Source organism: Passer montanus, unplaced genomic scaffold (assembly GCF_014805655.1).
Source record: "Passer montanus isolate IOZ18808 unplaced genomic scaffold, ASM1480565v1 scaffold5, whole genome shotgun sequence".
In the NCBI taxonomy this organism is placed as follows: domain Eukaryota; kingdom Metazoa; phylum Chordata; class Aves; order Passeriformes; family Passeridae; genus Passer; species Passer montanus.
Genome location: NW_024369929.1, coordinates 4,173,275 through 4,196,744, shown reverse-complemented (window position 1 = coordinate 4,196,744; position 23,470 = coordinate 4,173,275). Strand labels below are relative to the sequence as shown.

Below are 23,470 nucleotides of genomic sequence, written 5' to 3'. Positions count from 1 at the left end.
TAGAAGTCAGTGCAGTAAAATCCCGAAGCCATTGTAGTCAAGGGATCTGTTTGTATATGTGAGAACAAACTTCACAGAGAACAAACCTTGTTGATCATCCTGTGTTTTATTTTATGGAGGTTCAAAAGGCAAAGCAGGAATTCTCAGAACTGCAGGGCAAGCAACAGCCACTCTGGGGGAGGCAATCAGACTTGGGCAGTAACACCCGTGCTTGTGCTATTTAAAAGGAGAAGGAGTAGTGCATATCTGTAAGTACCTGGCATAAAAATTCTAGCAGTACTACCTCGTAAGAACAGTGGACTACTGCATTATACATTTATACATGTTTCTATCATAACCAGTTTTTATATACAGTATATAACTATTTCTATAAATGTACAGCTCTGCATAAAGACACTTTCTATAACAGGTAGAGTATTAAACATAAATCCAACATGGGCCAGCCATATTATAATATAACTCTTGAAGAAGGCAACATTGTTTAGCATACAGTACTATGTGGTTTTCTGTTTTAAAGTCTTACAGTGCCTGTTGGAGTCCCTAAACATACCTGCAAACACAATCCAGTTCCATTACATCTCTGTACAGAATTACTTAAATAGACCATCACAGTAGTTTTTCAGATGGCAATATCCCAAATGAGCCTAAATCTTTTTGACATGTAGCAGCATACTTATTAACATGTTCCCCAGAATGATCTGCATTAGAGGAAATGTGCATTCAACATTATCTTCAGTAGATAATTAAAAAGGTTACTGATATTGAGCTGAAGGCACTTAATAAATACACCCCTTTGAAAGTCCCTGGTTCCAGACTGTAAATCACCTGTTTCAGGAAGATGGTAGGTTTGAGCATTCTTCACTTAGCAGGTGTTTAAACCAGGTTTTAAATATAATAAATAATTGGTCAGTTCATTGCTGTATGTTGCTGAGACAAAAATCCAAGTCTGTACTGTGGGCAACTCTTCCTGCTCATACACAATTTACTGGTGAAAATACTGCTGAGAAGGCAGACCTTGGAAGAACAATGTCCTGAAGGCAGGGGAAAACATCTTCAACCACTGTACGGTACCTTCACGCCAATTTTTCTCTGACAGTCTCTTAAATCTTGGTGACGTAATTGTTGGGAAACAGACCTTGTTTCCCTCGTAGTCTTCCCGTCCACCAGCCAGAAGGATCTGTAACAAGGACAGCAAGGTAAGGAGTGAGCCTCTGGAAGCATTTCTGTATACTTTGTGTAACCTTGCAAAGCTGTGCCCGCTCACCGAGAGCCTTTCTGGGAAGGAATGAGGGGACAGGATTTTTGGAGTGTGCTCATCTTTTGGCCACATCATTTTGCCTTGAGGAGGGTGCTTTGGAGACCCAGAGTTTGAACTGGCTAATTCCATTTTGCTTCTTGTGCTACAGCTGTGATTTAGGCCAGTTTTTGTCTAGAGCCAGTGGCAGAATGACTCACTAAATATCCCAAATGAGCCTAAATCTTTTTGATATGTAGCAGCATATTTAGTACCCAGTGACAGGTCCTTGGTCTATCCCCGACATCCACTTGAGTGAAGGGGCTGGACTGGGGTGGCAGCTTTCTCTGCCCCCTGAGCCACTATGGAAATTGCAAGCCAATCAAGAGAAGATGAAAGGGGGCAGCCCAGCAAGGCCTGTCGGTGCAGCCCAGCCCAGCCCCGTGCCCCGGCCGTACCTTCCTTGACGATGTCGATGACGTCGTTGGCGTTGAAGCTGAGCTCGTCCGTGTCCTGCGCGTCGTAGGCGTAGAGCGCGCGGCACTGCGGCACCTGCGGCTTGGGCTTGGGCTGCGGCTTGGGCCTGCCCCCGGCCGGCGGCGGGCGGCTCGAGCTCTGCCTGCGGGCCCTGCGGACACCAAGGGCTGGGTCTGGGGCCGCTCCAACCGCAGCGCTAGCCACCCCCCTCAATGAGTTCATTCCAGAGAATGGCACAGAAAAAGGGAACACAGGTGTTCTTGAATGTCACAACAATTAAAAATAGCAGGGTGAGACTTCCCTGTGAAAGGGACGGAGTTGCCATTTCTTTCCTATGGCAATGGATGAGTAAATGCTTCCCAAGAGCAGCTGAAATGCTTATAAGACATTTAGTGCCCAGGCTGAAATGGAGGTAAATGTGCACATGCGGTTCATGCATATATTGGTATCTACACAGCTCAGGCTGTGTCTCTCCCCTTGCCCCATTGTCACCAGTGATTCAGTTTCCAGTACCAAACACAAAGGTCTAGCTCACAGGCTTGCTACTTTACCATTCTTGTGACTAAGCTGTAACAGAGACTCGCATCTCTTTTAAGTTCCCTCAGACTCCAGGGCCATCTATGGACTTGTTCTGTTACAGCCAGCTCTGAAGCAGCAGGGGAGATGCTGCACAAACTGTCACAGCTGTGAGCACTCCAAAGATTAGGAAGAGAAAAGAGGGAAGAAATGCATTTTGCCAGCTCATCAGCTAATAAAGGCTGGAAGAGAGAACAGGTATTACACTGTATCAGTTGAAAATAATTAATATATATGCTGGATGACTACAAATGAAATGATGTGGAGGAGAATGAACTGTGATCATGTAATCATGTGTAACGCCATGATAATGTAACACGGCTTCTGCAGGACAGGGGTACAGTTACTTACGTGAAGTCCTTGGCTTAATTTTGTCAATAAACCTCTCAGTCTAACTTTGTAGTGAACTGCACCAGAAAATAAGATTAGCAGTAGGGATTATAACAGCACTTCAGTTCCAATGTATCTATGAGGGGAGAGATTTTTCTTCAGTTCTTCAGCATCTACTCACAGCCTTTGTTCAGGATAGAAAACACTGTGAAACCTAGACCTATGTACAGAAATTAAGGAATTCAGCACAAGTCATGGAAAATAGCTCTTGTGCAGCTGTGGTAGAACTACAGTATCTTAATGGAGATGATTTGCTGCTGGGGGCAGCCTGCTGATTTTAATCTTGGTCTTGTACTGGATTGTTAATATCACTGTATCCTTGGCAGCTTTGCTAAAAATAAACCAAATTCTACTCCTTAAAAATTGTATCTACTTATATATCGCTATGGTTTTGAAATACTAAAGTGACACCTCTTCTAGCTCACAGCTTCCTTTTGCAAAGGAACAGGCACAGAAATGTGTCTGAAATCCACTGCTGAGTAGTCATGTTGTTTCTTTTCAGTGTATTACTAAAGGAGCTTATAATGCTCAGGAAGACAGCCTTGGCAATGTGACTTTCCTAAGAGTACTTAGGTTTGGTACTGCTGCAGAACAGCTGGCATGTTTGGGTTTGGTTTTATCCTATGGCTTGTGTTTTTGTTGTTACATGAACTGTAGTCTCAAGACCAAGTAAAGTCTAGTATTAGTAAAAGAGTTTAGGAAGAAGCTGACATGTGACAAGAACATTTCACCACTAAAAGCCATGGAAGTTATTACAAGATGGAGATGCGCCTGTTAGCATGTGCTGGTGAGCTGAAAAGTGGTAAAATAAGTAACAGTGGCTACTTCTTTCTGATTTCTTGCTTTTCCAAAGATTAATCTTAACCAAAAAAATGCTCTAAATATACCTGAACTATCTTATGGCTGACACTTGGCACAGTGGGGTAAAACGACTGCATTTAGTACAACTGCAAAGACCTCTGTACATGCCTAACCCTGCTTGGGGGCTCCCTGTTTAGGAACTGGAAAGCTCCTCCTTGGGAACCCTTGGGTGCACTTCCAATGCTCAAAATGATAACCTTTGAGTACAACCTGTTGATTGATGCACGGAGTGTATCACTCATGAACAGTTTGAGTGTGTAAAAATATTTGCAAAAATGGACATCTTTTTATCAGATTTAATGTAAAATCTTACCCAGCTGCTCCTTGGTCAGGCACTTTCAAGAAATCCAAGCTTTGTGGTTGCTGTGAGATCTTGCCTGACCCTCCTGACATTTGCCGTGGTAAAGCTGGCCGTGCCATGTTTGTGTACAGGTTCCTCTGATTGGCCCACTGATTCCCTGGCATCTGGGGATGGGCTGCAGCCTGGGGGGGACTGATGACTCCATTCTGCTGCTGACCTAGAAGTAAATAAAGAGTGAGTGCCTGCAGTCCAAACCCAGCTCAGCAAAGGTAACCTTTGATGGCTTAGCTGTCACACTCAGCTATCAGAGAGCCCCACCTATCAAGGAATCCAAACACAAAATCACATTGAAATGCTGATTTATACCCAGTTTCTGGTCTGCTGGCAATCTCTTTCGGGTTGCCATCTTCATGGACTTGTGCTCAGCTGTGAGATTTGTGCCCTGGGTGTTTCATGCAAGCACAAGGGTGAGCTCTCAGCTGAGGTCCAGTTCAGCTAACACGGTACCACTAACTCCTCTCTAAAACACTGCACAGTATTTAATCCAGATGAAGGTTAATCCAAAGCTACTCATAATAATCATAATTCATCACATCCATAGCTAATCCATATCCAGATTTCTTCTTCTGAACTTCAAACTCAAGTCTACCACATACTCAAGGGATTTGACTGTTTTTATTAAGTTGCTATAAATATTTGTCTTTTAACAAACATGTGGGTGGGAGGTGCTTGGGATTTTTTGTTGTTTTGTTTTTAAAAAATGCCTTGATGCTATTTTGGTAGTTGAAAAGGAGTCAGAATTTTCTAGGAATGACATGGGTATATGCCTTTAAATACATAATTATGCCTCTAACTTAAAGCAAACCCACCCATGTCTGAGCTACTTGCAGTATCAGGGCCTAAAGAGCCCAACTCTGGACGCTTTACATTCCTAAAACTCCTATGGAACAAAACAGGAGCTATGCTTCTCTTAAAAATCAGTTTCCTCACTTCCAGGGGTGAGCCTCTCCTCTGCCACTGTGATGATGCCTGCTGAACATTAGCAGAAAGAACAGCTGTGCAGAGAGGAGAGTTCATAACCACAGCACCTTTACAGGGAAAACCCTGCTGCCTGTAACAGCTGCTCTGTGCTTCTGATGTTCTCTGGGTACTGTGGCAGAACGTGGGGGTCAGCAACTCCTGCAGAAACCCCACTGTGCAATCCAAGCCAGGATGGCACACACATAATGGTGATCTTAATAAACGTTTGGGTTACTCTGAACCTGTACAGAACTGTTCAGCTACTGCCCCACTGATTTCAAAACAAGATGTGAAAATAGCAGAACCCAGATAATTGCTTGGGACTTTCAAGGAGGAATTTGCCCAAATCATGACATGGCTTTAAGCTCCTTAAAAGTCTGAGCATTTTAACTGGAACTCTTCTGTAACACCTGTCTGCAATTTTGTTTTTCCAGCTATGTGTGGCTATTTTCCAAGAGAGTTTAACATTCAAAAACAACCAAAGCTATGTTACTGTAACCTACAGAGAAGGTTGCAGGAAAGCCTTCTACTCACCTTTTAAATGTGACAGCCCAGTGCCTGAGGGTCATTACAGCACTTAACTTCAGCAGTAAGAATTCTCCTAGCTATAAAACTGCTGAAACAGTTTTGGAAATGTAAACCAGACTGTCCTTGCTTTAACTGATGCTGCACAAATTCTCACTATCTCTGTTTGCTGACAGGTCAGCTCTTACAGTAATTTCCCACTTCACTACTGATCTGGCAGATCACACAGTTGCTAGTTCGACTCATACAGCTGTGAGGATCTGGAATTGTCTATTTAATTTGGTCACACCCCTCACTTCCACCATTAGCATTGTGCTTCTCAATAAATGGCAGCTGACTGAAAGAGGACTCTTTGTTAAAAAGAAAGTACTCTGGGAGTGTAAGTAAAAAAAAAAAACTCTTGGGAAATGTTGGGTCAATGGAATATTGTTCTCCCCTGTGAGTTCACAAGCAAAATTAATCATATCTGCCCAGCGCAGAAGTGGAACACCCTAATGACATCAGTCCCCTGCAGAAAGAGCCACACTGGTCACTGGCACAGCTGCTGTGTCCCGGCACTCGGGCACACAGGAGCTGTCACATGTCTGACAGGAGCATGAGACACAAACTGCATCCTGTGCTGTGCTGGCCCTGAAAGCAGTTTCACTGCAAAGCATTCTCCATGGCCTAAAAAGCACAGAGCTTGTACCCTTCACAGTGGAGAAGGCTACAAGGTCAGGTTGAGATTCAGTGGCTTATACCAAGTGTCTGAACAAGTCACCATCCACACCAAGCAGGACAGCTCTGGGAGAATATCCAGCAAGACACTTAGCATGCCTGCAAATAGATGCTTTCCAGGCAGGGTCTTTAAAGAGAAATTTAAACTGTTATCATAATTTTTTTTTTAATGGGTAAAAATTGCCAGATGACAGGAGAAGACCAAGACCCTTTAGCTGGAATTCTGTTTAGCCCAAGCTAAGAGGACTTACCTGGAGGAGGTGGTGCAGCTCTCATAGGATAAGTCTGGTTTTGAGACCTACTGGAATATCCTCTGCCTTGGCTAAGGTTCCGTCTAGTAGGACCTAGAAGAAACCAGCAACATTTTGTTACCCCTTCACAACAACATTGTTTAGGTAACATTATTGTGGCTGGCTGCCAGACCCCCCTCTTCTGGGATCAGAAAGAGCTGATCTTCAGGAATCAGGAATCTGACTGCAGGGTTGGTCAGGCTGTGATAAAGCATTATGTGCAAAAAGGGTAACTTTGGGATGATCTCCCTTTAGTGACCCAGTTCAGCCTCAGGATATAAAGAAAAGCCTTCTTGCAGCTACAGTAAACAAGGTCCAGAACACTGACAGCTGTAGAGCACCAAGGAACTCTGCTGTAATCCTCAGGATCTCTGTGTGTTACAGAGAAATTAATACAGAACATGATGAGGCTAGAGCCAAGCATGGATAGAAAAAGTCAACCATTCTCTGATTTTATAAACCCCTAATTTCTAGAGGAAATTCAAACTTACGGGAATTCTTTGGTAGCCCTGGTCCAATGCTGATCTGGAGCACTTTATTACTTGGTTTGAGAATGGCTACATCTCCTTGGCCCTGCATGAACTGCACCTGTCGAGAACCAGCACTGCTCCAGGGCCCCCAGCTCTCCTTCTTCAGCTTCACTTCAAGTCTGACAGAAGCATGTGAACACACGTGAAAAAAACCAGAATTGGTACATCAAATCAAGGCAGTATTGCTTGGCAGCAGGTAACTCAGAAATATAAAATTAAAAGCTTAGACTGAGAATCTGCATTCCACGAACAACTCAGCTGACATAACCACCTAATTAAATCCTTCTTCCATGCTTTTTTTTAAAAAATATTATTTTTAATTGGTTTTAACTTTCCTGGTACAGCTTCTCAAAGGAAGTTTAAGATGCTCTGGAGAGTGAGTTTTGAAGAAAAATGTGCAAAGGTCCAAGGAGAAGATGTGTGAGCCCTGAGGCAGGAGTGCCCCTGCTGTTTGTGAGCATTCCCTGCACACAGCCAGGCACAGCCCCAGCACAGCTGTGCCTGGCTGTCACTGCCCTGGCTGCAAGGGAACAGCTCTGCAGACACCCTCAGCCCCTTCACTCTGCACTCTTTCCCACAGCACACACTCACTCACACACTCACTCTCACACACACACACTCACACTCTTTCCCAGCATTTCCACACCATCCATCTGCTCTGACCTGTACTCAGGTAGGGTTTTGGGCAGGAGCCCAGAAATGCAATGCATGACACTCACTCCTGGTACTGGCCTTGCATTCTCAGTGTACAGGAGTGTATGCTATAGTTATGTTCCTCACTTCAGCGCTCCTTCTACAGCCTTTCCAAACAAAATCAGTGATCTCTGTTGCTTTTTGTAATTCCTCCACCTTTTTGAAGGCAATAAAATAAATACACAAATCCAAGGCGTGCTGTTGCTGATCTCCTTAATGGGTGGAAGTATTAACAAAAGCACGTGTTTGCTGGGACTCTTTCCAGGATGTTCTCAGAGCCAAAGTGCACATCTGACATGCTCTAGGTTTTCACACTTGTTTCTAAAAAATGTTCCCAATATAATTTACTTAACTGAGGCCTCCTTAGAATTATTCTTTCACCCTGCAGTCCCCAGCACCCACAACAAACTTCAGCATTTCAGACTGCTACAGTGTGTGCCCAGAATTCTTTCAAACCCCTCAGTGAGATGAGTGCTCCCTGCTCCTGCCAGGAGCCAGCAGCAGCTGTGCAGTGGCTGTGCAGAGGCCCTGCCCTGGTTCCAGGAGAACAAAGGCAGCTCTCCATGCACACACACAGTGGGAAGTGTCAAGTGGCCCTGGTAAATCCTAACCTGTCACTCTGACAAGGCAAGCACAAAGTCTGGTATCCTTGCACATATAGGGTTTTACACTGTACCTCCTAGTACTGTAAATAAAGTACAACTTGCACTCAATCATTTGCCTTGGCAGCAAGAACAAAACATTTATCCCTAAATGCCCATTGAAAAAATCCATAACTCACGTATTGCTAAATTTCAGAGGTAGTTTTTGTTGTGTTTTCTCTTCGTATCGTTTAGACAAGAGGCTTAAAAACTCTGTTTTGAAGACTGATTCGAGCAAACTGTCGTATTCCTGTTCATGTAGAATGAAAATGTCATCCTGCATGGTGCTGCAAGGAAATCAGAGCACACACCATCCAGTTTAAAATGTCATCAGCAAATACAGCCAGCATTGTAATGACATTTGCAGAGTACTCATGGTTAATTTTTAAAAACATAACAAAATCCAAGCAGCATTAATTACAGAGCCTTGCTTTCTGAGAACAGGCTTGATTTTTTTCAGGAGTTGATAATGGAAGAGCTGAAACAATGCCTTTTGAGAGGCAGGAATACTACTCAGTAATTTTACAGTAATTACTGTTAGCAAAAAAACATGTGCTATTAAAATTACAGTTATAATAATGGCAGAATTTTTTGACTAGAGATAAATTGGAAATCTGAAGGTTACTGAAGAAAGTCTGAAACCCAAAGCAAGCACATTCAAAAAGAAAGTTTTCAATTCCCACTTCATCAACCAACTTATTTTCCCTGCCCTACACAAACTGCTCTATTAATGGAAAAACTACATTGCAGGTACTGACCTTAAAGAAACAGAAAGAATTCTCTCCACTTCCATCCTTCGCTTCAAGACCTCCTTCACCTGGCCCTTCTCTGGACCCTGCTTTATCTTTTCGCGCCCGATCAGGTAAATGCACTTGGGAGTGAGGACGAGGTCTCGCTTCACGCTCTGAAACAAACACGGACAATTCACAGCTCTGTGCTGTGACCCTGAGCTGGGCACTCCTGGCTCGAGATGCTGAAGACAACTCTGACTCCCAGCAGAACTTGTCTTTAGGGGATGCTGCTGTTCCACCCACCTTAAACCTCCTGTCGTATTTAGTTACAGTGTCTGCAAAATCGATCTTCTCCCGCTTGCCCACAAACTGGCGGAGCTCGGGGTGCTCCTCCATGCCGATGTAATCTCCCACAAAATTCCTGTTAATGCTGTTCCGTCTCCTCTCCTTCTTGCTCAGCAACAGATCTGATGCTTAAATAGGAAACATAAGCATTGATTAATAGCATCTACCAAGTTTCCTAAACTCGTGCTCTCAAAGAGCCAACTGTTTCACACAGAATTTCTTGGGAAGTGAGAACCGCATTGTTTCTAATATGGACAAACAGTGAAGCACTGCTACTAATTCTTTAGGTAAGGATAGATGTGATCATTAAATCCATTCCTAACGAAATACACTGATGGCAAGCTCAGTAGTTCTGGTTCATTAAGAGGACTACTGGAACTAAGAAACTTCTCACAGTGCTATAAATTAAAGATTAACCCTTCCAAACCCAGCATGTTCATTCACACAGCCCAGGTCACACACAACTAAGTCCCAGGAGAGTCCATGGATTGATCTCACCACCTACAGATTATTCAGATCCTGCATAACTGTGGCAAGTTTTCTTTTTTTGCCTCCCTTTCAGCATCTCTGCTGTCTGTCCTACTCAGCCTGGCTTCGATTTCAGAGCAAAACACTGGGCAGTCCAAGCATGCAGAGCAGTCAACCTCATCAGTGGTACTGCAGGGGTCCAACAAAGTGCAATCATTCCAAGCCAGTTACCTGCAGTGCACCTTTTGCCTACAGAGAGGGATCTCCTCCCCCTTTGTGCCCCTCCTGCTCCTGGAGATGTGTGTGTGCAGTCCCTGCCACCAGAAGTTCTCACCTACCTTCTTCTCTCATCTGCACGTATTTCTTCCTGGCCGCGTACTTCCTCCAGGCCTTCTGGATGGCCCTGGCGTACCCATCGTACTTCCTCTCTCTCATCTCTTCTAACAGAAACAGCTGGACAGAGACACAGTGGGGTGGGGCAGACATTTTACATGCAAAGCTCAAGAAAAAGCTGTGTTTTACTTTGGACAACTCTCCAGTGCATTTCACTCTAGATCCAAGCTGTTCCTCTTCCATGACTGTGGGATCTGAGACTGGAATGTTAAGGCAGCATTTCTAAAGAAATCTCTGATGCTTGGGTGGCTGTGGCTCTTACCAGTAAAGTTCCATACCCCATGATGAAGGAAAAGGAATATGGCTTCTCCCTGAAATATTCTACTGATGCAACGCAAGGTTCTCCACTGGCCATTTCCTCAGCCTCCATCCACACATTCTCCAAAATTCCTACTTGTCAGAATGTTACCATGTCTGTGGGGATCTGTGCAATGTGTAACATAACCATTCACAAGCAATTTTCTTCCCTGGCTGAATTTCATACCCTTGTGTCCACTGCCTCCATTCTTTCTCACCACTGAAGGTTGTCAGCTGGCTGCAGGACGTGTAACTATGACCTTATAATTCACAAGAATGACATAGTAGGATTTGTAGGTCTAAAATATCAGAAATCAAGAGAAAATACTGTTTTATTAAAACAGGAATGGAAGGTGGATCCCCTTTTTTGAGAATCCCAGGCCCTATTAAAAGACATGTAAATTTAATGCACTTAGAACAACTTCATAATTATTGTAGGATACAGCATATTCACTACAGCCTTTTACATACTTCAGTGAAATAGGACTTCTATCTTATCAGGGGCACAAACATTTGGCTAAATTGCAGCATTCAATCAGTCCAGTATATGACTGTTGCTTATTATTTCCCTGCATTGTGTGTTAAATATTCACAGGAGTTTTCTTCTAGCTTTCAAGAGATAAAATTAGTGAAAACGGGTAAATGGAGATGCAAACCTGGGCTTTAGGGGGTTTTTTGGTTTATTTTGCTGCTCTAAACCATGCAAATCTAGAAAAACAGTTGTTCATATTGATCTGAAAAAGGAAACTCGATCTGGTGCAAACCATTTCCACAGAACCTCACTTGCTCCTGTACAGAGCTATTTATTCAGGTGTGTGATAGAAATGTAAATAATGAAGCCTTTCTGCCACCCATAAAACCTTATTTCACAGCTGGCAATTCTCCATCAACAGCAAACTTATTTTAAAATTTTTTAAAATCTCTTCCTGAACACAAGCACTGGCTGGGGTTTCAGCAGAGACACGAGAGCTCCTGATGCAAAAGCATCCTCAGCTGCAGCAGGGGCATGACCAACCTCATGCAATTCAGGTTACAGTGACAATATTGATGCTGTCTCTCATGAACACTCACCGTTTATTTTTCTAACAATAATGTTAATTGCAAAATCTCAGTGCAAAATAATCTATCACCTGCAGCTGAAGGTCACTATTAAGGAAGTTCAATTAAATCACTGAGCTAAAATACAGGTCTTAACCTACAGAAATAAAGATACTGCATTAACCCTTTCCTAAAATATGTATTATAAAGCCACCCCTTACACTCTCAAGCAAATCAAGTATTTTTCATCTTTAACCACAACAGGTGCTCTTTTTGGTGGAAGAAAGAAAAAATTTCATTTGCCATCCTAAAGATTATTTTTCTCAGAAGCAATACAATCCTAGCCAATACTTTAGTAATGCAAGATGAAATATGATTGTCTTTCTTAATAAAAGATAAATCACTCTTTAAAATATTTAGTTTGTAAAAATATTTTCAACATAGAATAAAAAAGGCTAGTTTTGGTACTTATTTAAAAAGAGATTTCATGGCATTATAAAAAACCCAAAAAAACATATCCAGTAATTAAAAGCATTAATTTAAATTAAAATCAAAACACAACACCAAAAATATTTCCAGTCAACTTCATGTTGTCCTAACCTGCAGAATTGCCCCTCAGAAAAACTCACAGATTAAATGACATGTGAGAGCTCACACCATTAAATGACATATCCATGCAAGCAGGACTTAGCATCACAAAAATGCACTGGGGATGGGAAGATGCTACCACTGGGCAGCATTTCATCCTCTGCAAAGGGCCAGCAGCACATCATGCTGGGTTACAGATCATGCACTGACTGAAGGGGACCTGGATCCATCAGTCCCAGGGCAGCACTTGCCACCTGGCTACCAAACAGAGGTAGCCAAGAGACAGACACAGGAAATCACACCAACTTCACAAGACAAAACCCCCAATGATCTCCAGAAAGAAATCACAGCTGTGCTCCAGAGGAAGCAGGCAAAGCTCACACTCCCTCAGAACTGGCTGGCTGTTGTTGCCATGGCCAAGTAGGATCCACCCCATAAAAGTTTCCTGCTCTGCCAATATGCCACCTGAAGTACTGTAATAACCAACATCTGAAGCACTACATGCCATGGTGTATAAACATGTCACTCAGATGTAGGCAGGAATGTAAATCCCATTGTTCCTGAACAGTATCTTACCCTTTTTATGGTAGAAACAACAAAATTTCTATTATGCCTTGGAGAAACATTCTTTTTTTGTCATTAACAAAAATCTTCCCATGTGACTGGACACAGCACTGTCATTGCCTGAATTATTGTTGTTCCACAGAGAAAAATATATGTTCCTAGAACAGCAAATGATAGCTATAGAAGTGTTCAGCTTTTATTTTCACACGTAACTTCAGCCAAAGAAATCAATGCTCAGCTGCAAGAGGTGCTACACAAACTACAGCCCATTGCTTCTGATGCACCAGGAGCACACGAGGGTGAGTAGAGCACAGATTTTCCTTAACAACTTTCCTGAATAGCAAAGTAAAAAAACTTTTTTCCAACAGTTTTTGTACAACTTAGTAGCCACAGGATAAAACCAGCCTTGTGATACCTCCCTAATATTCTCTCTGGGATTTCAAGTTGCAGCCATTATGGAACACTGATTTACTCTGTCCTTACCATCCCTTGGTACCTTCATCAATAGTTCTTGTTATAAGAAGAGGACCAATGTCCTTGATACCAAAGCATCTTCATGACCTATTTTTCTTCTTCTTGGTGCATTTAATTCTCTTTATATTAAGTGCCAAAACCCTGCAGTGACCTTAGGCAGTGTGCCCTTTACACAGGCTCTGTGATATGCTCAGCTTGTCTCAGATTTTTACACTTCCCTCACCTCAGCAGGTATCAGGCTCAACTTCAGCAGGCAGGACTTCAATTTCAGCAAACAGCTGCATATTTAAAGAATTGTGTTCTGGCACACTTACAGACTCTGGAGCTTTGATGAAGACTTTGGACTTCCCGAGCTGGTACTGGTCAGGATCCATGTTGACTGACTGAAGCAGGTGGAGGACTCCTTGTTTCTCTTCTCCTTTCCACGAGGGCCAGGTTGCTTTGGTCAGAATGGCATACCTTAAACCACCAACGAGAAGAGATTAAAACCTGGGGTCAAACAGCAGCAGCAGAACACCACTGACTCTTGGCCAGCACTACCCTGGGGCAGCTTGACAATGGCAGCAGGTCTCAGAGCTTGGGGTGTGTGGAGACGCACAGTACTAAGATGTTTCTTGTTTAGTGAGACCAAACAACTGAGAAGAACAGTGCCCTGGAGTCTCCCACTTCCAGATGTTAAGTTGCTGTCTGGTAACTGCAGCAGTTCATTGCAGAAAGTTCTGCTGGAATCTGCTTATTTCCAGGGTGAGATTATTCACCAACAATGACCCATGGTCCAGATTTGAGTAGCTACATCCTTGGTACTCTAAACTGGTTCCCAAGCATATGTCCAATTTCTCACTCAAGCCTTCTCATTCTTACTCTCACAAAGGTCTTTTCTGTTTCTGAGCAAGTGACCAGCCTGTGCTCCTAACCCACCTGCTCAGCAGCTGGGCTGCATTTAGCAAGGAGCCAGTGCTGGCTCTATCCCAGGAAGCCTCTGGCTTGGCCTCTGGTGCAAGAAGGAAGCCACAGTGATGGTGGTGCTTGAGGGCACTCTGGAACTGACCCCACAGAGGGCCCTGAAGGAGCAGGGAAGTGTCTTTGACAGAAAGCAGCATGAAGCCTTCTCTCTCATGGTGTCCTCTGTAAGCCTTGAGAATGAGGTCAAGCCAAATTGCAGCCCCATTTAAACTGCCCACTTCTCCAGGCTTCACTTGGGCTTTTGGAACTGCCAGGCTGGAGTTACAAAGCTGCCTTGTTCCACTGCCCAGCAAAGGAGCACTGCTGGGCTTTGGCTGCCCCAGCATGTCTGGGGGTAAGGAACTTCTCTGGCAGCAGAGAAGTTTGACAAGACTGAAGAACAGCTAAATATATTGAGATAAATTTCTCCCCAAAATCTTATATTCTTTACTCTGGACAGTTTCCTTTTAATGCCTTAGACATACTTTAGTGATGTAAACTAAACCATGCTTGTTAGTAAAACTATTCAACACATGAAAAAAGTGATCAAGTCTGGAGGTCAGCTTGTTGTAATTCCCAAGTTCTTAAGATGATTTAGGCAGCTCCTAATAAAATGTTCTCAAAAAATCAGACAAGGAATTGTTGGAAAATACATTAAAGGACTGTTGATTACCTGTTATCATCATATCTAAAATATTATCCAGCCAAGAAGCAGGAACAGTATCATGCAATTTAAGTAACAATACCACACAAACAGAAATAGCAAACAGTTAAAAAGAAATGTACCACAAAACCCAAACACCTCTGAATAGAAGGTGCATGAGAAAAAAGTAACCTCTGAATAATTCAGTAGGATTCAAACTGCTGATGTTCTCATGTTCAAATCTCTCAGTTAACAAATGCTCAGGTACTCTGCTGGACAGTGGAATGAAGTAGCTCTTACACCACCTTAAATATGGCAGTGTATTATACACAATCTGTGTTTAGACAATGTGTGCACTACATATTTATGTGATTTATCAGTATTATGGGATAAGTAGATGCAACCAACGATGGGATGAAGGTAAGTTAAAGTAACTCCCAGCTCATTTATTTACCAGCCTCTTCTGCAGGCTCATCATGCACTGCCAACAGTGCAGCTGTGTAGGTGGGTCTAACCACGTCTGAAGGTAAAGGAGCTGAGGTGAATAAAGGTGTTTGAAACTGCCACCTTCCACACAAGAGACTGTGACATGACATTTCAGCATGCTACAAATTCTCTCCTACATCTCCTGAGCTGTAAAGGAGGGCATAGGGAAAAACGTGATTCAAGACCTTTTAATATATGTAGAGCTCTTGGGTACAAAGTAAGAATAGATTTTAAATTCTCCTTTTTCATCAAATTAACTTCATACATTTTACTGCTGTGACAAGTCTACAGGGCAGAACAACAGATAATTCTATAACATGCACTACTTAAGCATTTCACAGTTTGATAATGTGACAACTCTGACTGTTCACTGCTGTTTAGCAATGGCACCTCAGTGTCCTCGTGCATGCTTCCCATGAAACCAGTCATGTCACTATCCATGAATCCAGGTTTGTTAGGCTTGTGTAATTCAATCTTGCAGATGATTTCAGCACAAGTACTGAATGTGTTCTTAACATGCTTCTGAAACAACTTAAAATCATGACTGCCCCCAGATAGGTATTGCAAACTCCCAGGATGCAGTTAGGTCTGATGGCTGAACAGGGAGTGGGAGCTCAGCTTTCACATTGGTTATGCTTGGGAACACACAGGCCTTTTCAGTGACTGTGGCTTTTTGCATGCAAATGTAAATTTTGTACATAAAAGTCTATTCAGTCCAGCAATCTCCACTTGCAGGGAGCTGCCAAGGAACGCCCAATGAAAACAAGTGTACAAGCATGCATTTCCTGTCCATCCCATGCCTCAGCCCCATTTTACTCACACTGACTCTGGGGGTCAGAACAGAGCTTGTTCTGGATGCTAGGAACTGTGAATGGAAAGGGAGCAGGAAGAGTTTTACTCATAACAAAATGTTAAATTTAACAAAGCTAAATAATCTGAAACAAAAGGATGAATTCCACAAGAGGAGTTTCAGTTGCCTGTGGATCCAGAAGTACCATGTAGCCTTCCTCTGTGCAGAATTCTCAGAGCCTGCCTAGCCCTCACACTCTGTGTTCAGGCTAGATTTAACACACCGTATAAATCTGTTATTTGTCTCAGCTACAGTCTGTCTTAAGTAACACAGCCTGTAGCATGTTCATGTTTATACATCTAGGCTTGAAAGTCATAAAGAAAAAGGAATTTATAATTGTTCCATGAAAATGAAGTCCTTATTTTCAGAGATTTTAGGTCTGGCATTATTAGAATATTCTGCATTATTACAATAATCTTGGTACTATCATTAAGGATTACTAATGGCTTTGTCCTGTGCTGTCTGATTAACCATACTCCACTCCTTGCAAAAACTGACTGGGTTTTTGTTTGACACTCTCAAATTCAATGCAACGACCTCCAGCAAAAGCTGATTTATCACATAAAGCCTGTTTGGGCACTTATTAGCTTCATGTCTCCAGTTTCTGAAGAACAGAAGCTGAATGTTGTATAAATCTTGAAACTGCTCCTATTTAAGAGGATTTCATTAGCTAGTGGAGGTAGTTAATCATGGTAACAGCTGGTCCTAAGACACCAAGAACAGGATTGATCTTCCAGAGCTCTGAGTTGCTTTCATTCATTCCGTGAGCAGCTGCAGAGGTTTGAGCTGTGCCCATTCCCAGCTGTCAGAACACCAGTGGAGGATAACAAGCTGTGTAAGCTGAGCTTACTCTTTACACTGCAATGGTTGAATGGCAGGTGTGGACTTCTTTACCTGCCTTCTGTCTGCTGTGGGGAGAGTTGGGAGAGCTGGAGCAGTAACATTTTAGACAAGGGCTTGCAGCTGGACACTCAGATTTCAGGCACTGCATCAGTTCCTTGAACTCCCTGTAACTTTGAGGAACCCTCTCATAGCACTACAAGTACTGAGGCCTTAGGCAAGAGTACAGAAAAGATGAAGTACTTTCAGTAACACAAAGCCTGGCTTTAAAGCACTTTGAAATCTCTGTGTAAAGGAGATCACTGAGCAAGGCACATGTGGAGAAATGGCTAAGTGGGAAATGGGAAGGTTTCAAAACTGGCAACCTTTTGGTTCTCTCCTCATCAGGTAAACAACCCTGTGTTGTTTATAGCAATTCTTCTAAACAGTGTTACCTACCTCTGCAGAAACTTCTTGAAAACCCGTCTGTAGGCGTAGCCAGCTCTTCTGACTCGAATATTTTCTTTCAGACCCAAGTATTCCACTTGATGTTTTACCCTGGGGACAAAAACAATGCAAGGCTTAAAATCCATTTAATTTCAGCATACTTGTGGATTGAGGCATTCCTAAACATCTGAATCATGTTTAACTCTTGATTGCTAAAATTCATGCACAGGTAAATGAATCTAATTTTGCACATTATCCTGCACACTGCATGGTAGGAAAGGTATTCCAGGCAGGTAGACCACAGCACTGAAATACATGTAGCAAGTTAACCTTAGCATTTTTAACTAGTTTAACTTCCCATCTCCAAAATAATTTGTGCATACATTTCTTAGGTAATAATAAAACCCATAAAAGGCCAAGTAACTATTAGTGATACAATTACACAGCTGGTATCCAAGGGATTGGGAAATTGTCTTGTGTTCTCTTCTCAAGGTTTTTCCTATGCTTTACATAGCTCAAACAGCAACACAGTAACATTTCTTTCCTCGTTGTTATGGAGAAAAGACCAAATCTGATGTCTGGAAAAAGCTCCTGATGCCAAACTTTCAATACACAAAGAATCACAAGGAAGAAAGCCAGGTCAGCATACTGATGAAAAGCTAGAATTCCTCCTAATTCTACCATGCTGCAAAAGAAGGATTCGAGGATAGGCACAAGACTGGCTAAAGCCAGTAATGGATGACTCATCCATGGCACATTTTAAATTACAAACAAAAGCTGAGCTGGTACCAGTCCCACAGAAAGTGCTAATGGCTGTGGAGAAACTCAGCTGCACATGGGAACTGAAGCATCATTATCCCAACAGCAGCAGAGCTGCCTCACACCAAGCACTTCCAGCAGGCTTCTCATCAGGGAACAAGTATGTGCCCATGAAATGCTAAGCAGAAAAGCAGCAAAACAGAAAAGCTTTTGCACTTTTTCCTCCTTCTAGACCTGTAACACATTTATGATTTCATGTTTCTTCTTACATACCCTGCTACTCTACTGCTTAACGTTTGGTAATTTGATTTGAAGAATTTCAGTTGCTGATTTCCTTGGCATTTCCTTAATTTTCTCATCTAAGTCATATGCTGAAAGAAGGTCAGTTTTTCACTCTGTTCCTGTTCTTCTACAGAGCAAAGTGTAAAAGCTTTAGCTTTCAGTCTGAACTATAACAGTTTTTAAGATTTTAGTCCTACAAGTTTAACAAACAGTATATAAAAGAGCATCTGTTTACATATAATTTTTAAAATGACCCTGTAGTAAGTCACTTAATTTTGTTTTGCTATTTCTATGATTTTACAGGAGATTCTTCAAATCCTGAAACACTCTCAGTTATTTCAATGTCATTTCTCTAGCTATTTTAGAAAGTTAAATTTTAATATAAAATGTACTGCCCTTTTTTTGTTATTGTTCCTGTTGAGACATTTTTTTTCAAATGACTCATAGTATGAAGGGGAAAAATCTTTTGAAATCCCTTGCTACAAATGACAAAATCCCTTCAGTTATTTCTTCTTTTTGAAGACACTTTTGAGAGGTATTTTATTAAATGATGAGTGATATTGCTCTTTTAGCTTAAAATAAAGACTACCACACATTTTAATCTTGCTGTGTTCAAGGAATCAAGTATATTTTGTACCCACTCCAAGAATTCTGGTTCAGTACAAAGTTGGTGGACAAAAATACATTTTCCTGTTTATAGCTTTCCCTCCTGTTCACATCTGGAATAATGCACTAGAGCAACAGCACTACTCCCATTTTCTTACTGTCTTGCCAGTATCAGTGTCCAGCACCAGAGAATTTGAGACATTTTTCTGGTTTTTTCCTTTCCTTTCTGAGAAAAGACACACTGAAAATCTCCCTTCAGGCAGCAACCTCAAGCAGGTCAGGGTCTGGGAATTCAGCTAATGCAGCAGTTTTGAATACAAGTCCAAGTGGCTTTGCCAGGACCTGAACAAAAACACATTTCAAGAACACCCCAATTTCTGGACTAACTAAGGTATTATACAAGCTTTAGATATTACAAAGGCCTGTGTTTCAGTGCTAAATATTCTGGAGTTATTCAACAGCAGCAGAAAGGTGGAGTTCCATGGCTTCTGTGAGCATGAAGTAAGAGCAGCTTTGTGAAAGGGTTTTTTCCTTTTTCAGTTACATTTTCATGGTCTAGTAAACCTGCTACTAATAAGCAAATTGCTATTCCCATTACACTAAGGCAGCCTGTGGATGATGCAGCATTATGTGGCCACGCAAGAAAATAAAACAAAAACATTTTAAAAATCCACCAATCTGCGAAGTATAACATAAACTCATTTAGGTTTTTTAGTTCCCTCAAATCTTTTTCACAGTAAATTTGAGAAACAACAATATTAAGCTTAACTTTGAACTGTCACATGCATATAAATTTCTCTTCCCCAGACCTGTCACTGAGTGCCCCAGTGAAGTCCTACTACAATAGGTGGGCAATCACAGATTGAAATGGGAGAATGTTGGGATTTTTAAAGGGGGATGAAGGATTGCCATTGTAAGCAGCATTTTCCACCTCTGTCTGAGCTTGACAGTATACAATCCTTTGTATTTCACTTGGCAAATACAGCAGCTACTGGTAACACACCATCCTCACTATAGGAAAACAAGAAATCTTGCCCATTTTTGCTCCTAAAGGGGTTTCCTGAAAGCTGTCCTTTTCTCAGGACTAGGACTGACTGTATTTGTTTCACTGGTTTCCTAGCAACATCTTCCACAATAATAGGCCTGTTTCCCAATATGCAAATGATTGATTTTCAAAGCCCCTCAATTTTTAGCTATAAGTTTTATAAATACTTTTCCCAGGATCACTTAGTCTCCTCCTTTGGTTCCCAGTGTGAGTAGAAAATGAAGTGCTGCACAGTAGGATTTTCAGGGTGGAAAAGCTAAAGAGGGTCTGCATTTACTGCCAAGCCCTCACTGAGACTTTGGAGTGCAGTCCCAATAGCTTCTGTAAGTGCTCTCCATCTGCATGTGACTGTGCTGGTCTGCTGGAAAGGCAGGAAGGGAATTCTGCTGGGGTTGTCCAAGAATGCTTTTTATCAGACTTTGCAAGCTGTTTCACTGTGATAAAAATAACCACTTGCTTTATCAGCAATTTTACCATGTTCAGAAGTACTTGGTATGTAATAATGAATGCTACCTACACTAGAGCCCCACACAGCTTACACATCCCACTGAGCACCTACCCCAGTGCAAAAAGAGCAGCATCCCTTCAGAGAAGAGGAAGGTGCTACAAGCACCATGTAGTTAAAGATGCCTTAAAACAGATGTGATAAACCAAACAGATCACTCAGACATCTATTTAATGGCTATACAATCACCTGATATGACATTCCAGTCAATTCTTTTTAAAGAGCTGGTTAATTGAACATAAGTAAAACAGGAACTTTCTTCACTGTTGGTTACAGACACTTTTTGGCAGGTTTGATACCTAAAAGCAGATATAGATCTCCTACTGGCTTTCTAGCTTCTTAATAGAAGCTATTTTCAAAACATGAAGCCCAAGTTAGAAATGTTCAGAATACATTTGGTGTGCACATTCTACATGGAAAACTGGGTCTTTAATATACTGGTTGTGTTACTCATGCAAATGTTGGTTTCCATAAGTGGCAGGAGAAAAGCCAAGAGCTGCACACACTAAGTGCTGATTCAGACCAAGTGACCAGCACTTATCCTCAGCTTTTAGGAGAGGTCATGCCAGATTTCAATTCTGATGGTTTAGAGAATGTAGTTCTGTTTGTAGGCTGTAAAATCACAAATAATGAATTTTTTATGGCTTCTTTTGACCATTAGCACTGCTTCACTCTGCTGATCCATACCTGCTCTCCTCCCAGTCTCGAGACTTCTTTGTTTCATTGGGTTTGATGCAGCGGATGTAGTGGGGTGTACACTTCATCAGGGTGCCAACAAGGTCATTGGCTTGTTTCTGTAAAACAAAGGAAAAAACAAGGATCTCAGCTGAACAGGGTAAATCCTGAGGGAATTCTACAATTATCAGCCATCTGCTGATGACTCCATTGGCTAGATACGGGTGCCTTTCATCTTTCTCCAACAACCAAAGTGTCTTGGGATAATTTGCACTTCATAATAAACTTATCAGTAAATAGAGGGCACTATTTTCTCCAGCTATTCAATACATTAAAACTTCTATATAAAAATATGAAGCAAATGCATCAAGTGAACCTGTCAGGTTCATCAAGTGAACCTGTGAGAAAAGAGGTTGGTAAAATATTGATTTTCAAGTCACGTGTAGCTAAGTGTGTGTCCTACAATCAGTCTCCAAACAGCCCCTGGCCTTGCAGCACTTGCTGCCTCAGGCAAGGCACTCTGTGGTCAGCAGAGACTGCAGTTGACTGCGTGGGTGTTGGGTCAGGCATTTCTGCACTGTAGAGACCTGTTTTCTGAAATTAGCTGTAGGAAATGAGAGGCTGAGTGAGGTGGCTCACTCATTATGCACATACAAGTACCACCAATTGCTCCTTTTAAAAATTCACTGCTACAGCTGAATACAACATCTAATGAACACTCATACTGGGCAGAACAGTTCTAACAATGCTGAAACAATGCATCACTTTGCCAGGAGGATACTCCTAATACCTATCTTTAAAAATATCAGGACAGTAAAAAAAGAAAAAAAATTTCTTTTAAAATAAACTTTTTAAAAATATCAGGACAGTAAAAAAAGAAAATACTTTAAAAAATTTATTTAGCTATTCATACACAAACACACAACCACAGATACACACACCAACACTGCAAAAGGAGACATACTTTGATTTTGCTGCCTGCAGTGGTGGGACGGCCCTTCTTGTCCACTTGAAGGTTTTCAGGAAACAGAGCCTTTATAAAAGGCCTAGGAAAGAATTTATAAAACAGGGTTGGCATAGAAAGATGATTCAATGCAGGCATGTCAAGGAATATGCTGTAAAAGTTGATAGTAGAGCAGAATATAAACAGCTATTTCTATTACTCTTGAGTTATATCAAATCTATTTTAAGATTAGTGCTTTCCATGAGCCTCATTCCTCACAGAGACCCCTTGCTATTTCAGTGAGCATGGAAAGCCATGACACCAGACATCTAAAAGTCTTGAAGAAATGCACACTTCTTAAAAAATAAGCATCAATTAATTCAAATACATCACAAAAAAAGTTACTTTGTCAAAAGAGTGCCTGTTCTGAGAGGACACCAGAGCACTGATGGCCTTGCTTGAGGCCAGAACAAAGGCTGCCACTACAGCACTGGATTCTGACAGTGCAGTGGCTCCCTGGGTGCAGTGTGCAGACATGAAGGTCAGGGTAAGGCAGTGCTCTGCTCCCCTCAGCACTGCCCATGTGCACTGTCACACAAAGGGGGTCAGCAGGTGCACAGCAGGGAAGTGTGGCCTCTGTGCCCCTCCAACCACCACGGCATTCCCGGCTCCAAGCAAGGTTTGCTTACGTACAAATCACTGCTCTGCATGAGTTCAATCAAGTCCGTGAAAAGAACATCCCGATTTCTCTCGCAGAATCCATCCATATCATAAGATACCTGGGCCAAGGTGGAAATTGATTGTTTGTGGTAAGTTAAGAACCCAATAATTTAAAAAAAATTTAAATTCTGTCCTCATCAGTTGCTGTTCTGTCCTTTTTGGTTAGTCTGGTAAAACTTACATACTACAATGGGTACTAAATTCTAGCATGTATTATTAAACTTTTTCACAACAAACAAAGGAACTTCATCCTTAAATATAAATTCCATTAAAAGTCAAATTTTAAAAAACTTATGGAACTAGTGAATGGAACATGACAAGTGAATTTAATACTGGATTTTACTAAGACAAGTTTTTGTGTAGTAAGGATTCACTGTTATTAACTTCAGAAAACAATGAATACTCTGAGAAATAAATCCAAACAAGACAGAACTGCACATTATATTCCCAGTTTTATTGGTATGTCATCACCTAAACATCACTTTTATATCAAAATTCTTGAAATTCACTGCTATTGTGATCAATAAATGAGATTACAATTAATGAAAGTCATGGGGCACTCATTTATTACAATTAAGTTCTGGTTCTGAGAGCA

At 41.8% G+C, this 23,470-nt stretch overlaps 1 protein-coding gene across 3 annotated transcripts in view; it reads right to left on the bottom strand.

Annotated features, from left to right (window-relative positions):
- Window positions 1–87: 87 nt before the first annotated feature.
- The window catches only part of MYO1E (myosin IE), a 77,064-nt gene continuing 53,681 nt past the window's right edge, over window positions 88–23,470 (bottom strand). The window contains exons 15-28 of one of the 3 annotated variants that reach the window (XR_005629111.1): window positions 22,849–22,934; window positions 22,177–22,258; window positions 21,225–21,331; window positions 17,353–17,451; window positions 13,468–13,612; window positions 10,138–10,252; window positions 9,290–9,459; window positions 9,014–9,159; window positions 8,396–8,542; window positions 6,883–7,040; window positions 6,353–6,445; window positions 3,852–4,056; window positions 1,693–2,469; window positions 88–1,177 (exon numbers count right to left, since the gene is read on the bottom strand). Coding sequence is in view for 1 of the 3 variants with exons in the window: in XM_039722861.1 (XP_039578795.1) it covers window positions 1,101–1,177; window positions 1,693–1,862; window positions 3,852–4,056; window positions 6,353–6,445; window positions 6,883–7,040; window positions 8,396–8,542; window positions 9,014–9,159; window positions 9,290–9,459; window positions 10,138–10,252; window positions 13,468–13,612; window positions 17,353–17,451; window positions 21,225–21,331; window positions 22,177–22,258; window positions 22,849–22,934 (1,800 nt within the window). In the remaining 2 variants the exon portion in view is untranslated. Of the gene's footprint in view, window positions 1,178–1,692; window positions 2,470–3,851; window positions 4,057–6,352; window positions 6,446–6,882; window positions 7,041–8,395; window positions 8,543–9,013; window positions 9,160–9,289; window positions 9,460–10,137; window positions 10,253–13,467; window positions 13,613–17,352; window positions 17,452–21,224; window positions 21,332–22,176; window positions 22,259–22,848; window positions 22,935–23,470 lie in introns of those variants that run through there. The other 2 variants (XM_039722861.1, XR_005629112.1) reach the window with 2 other exon arrangements.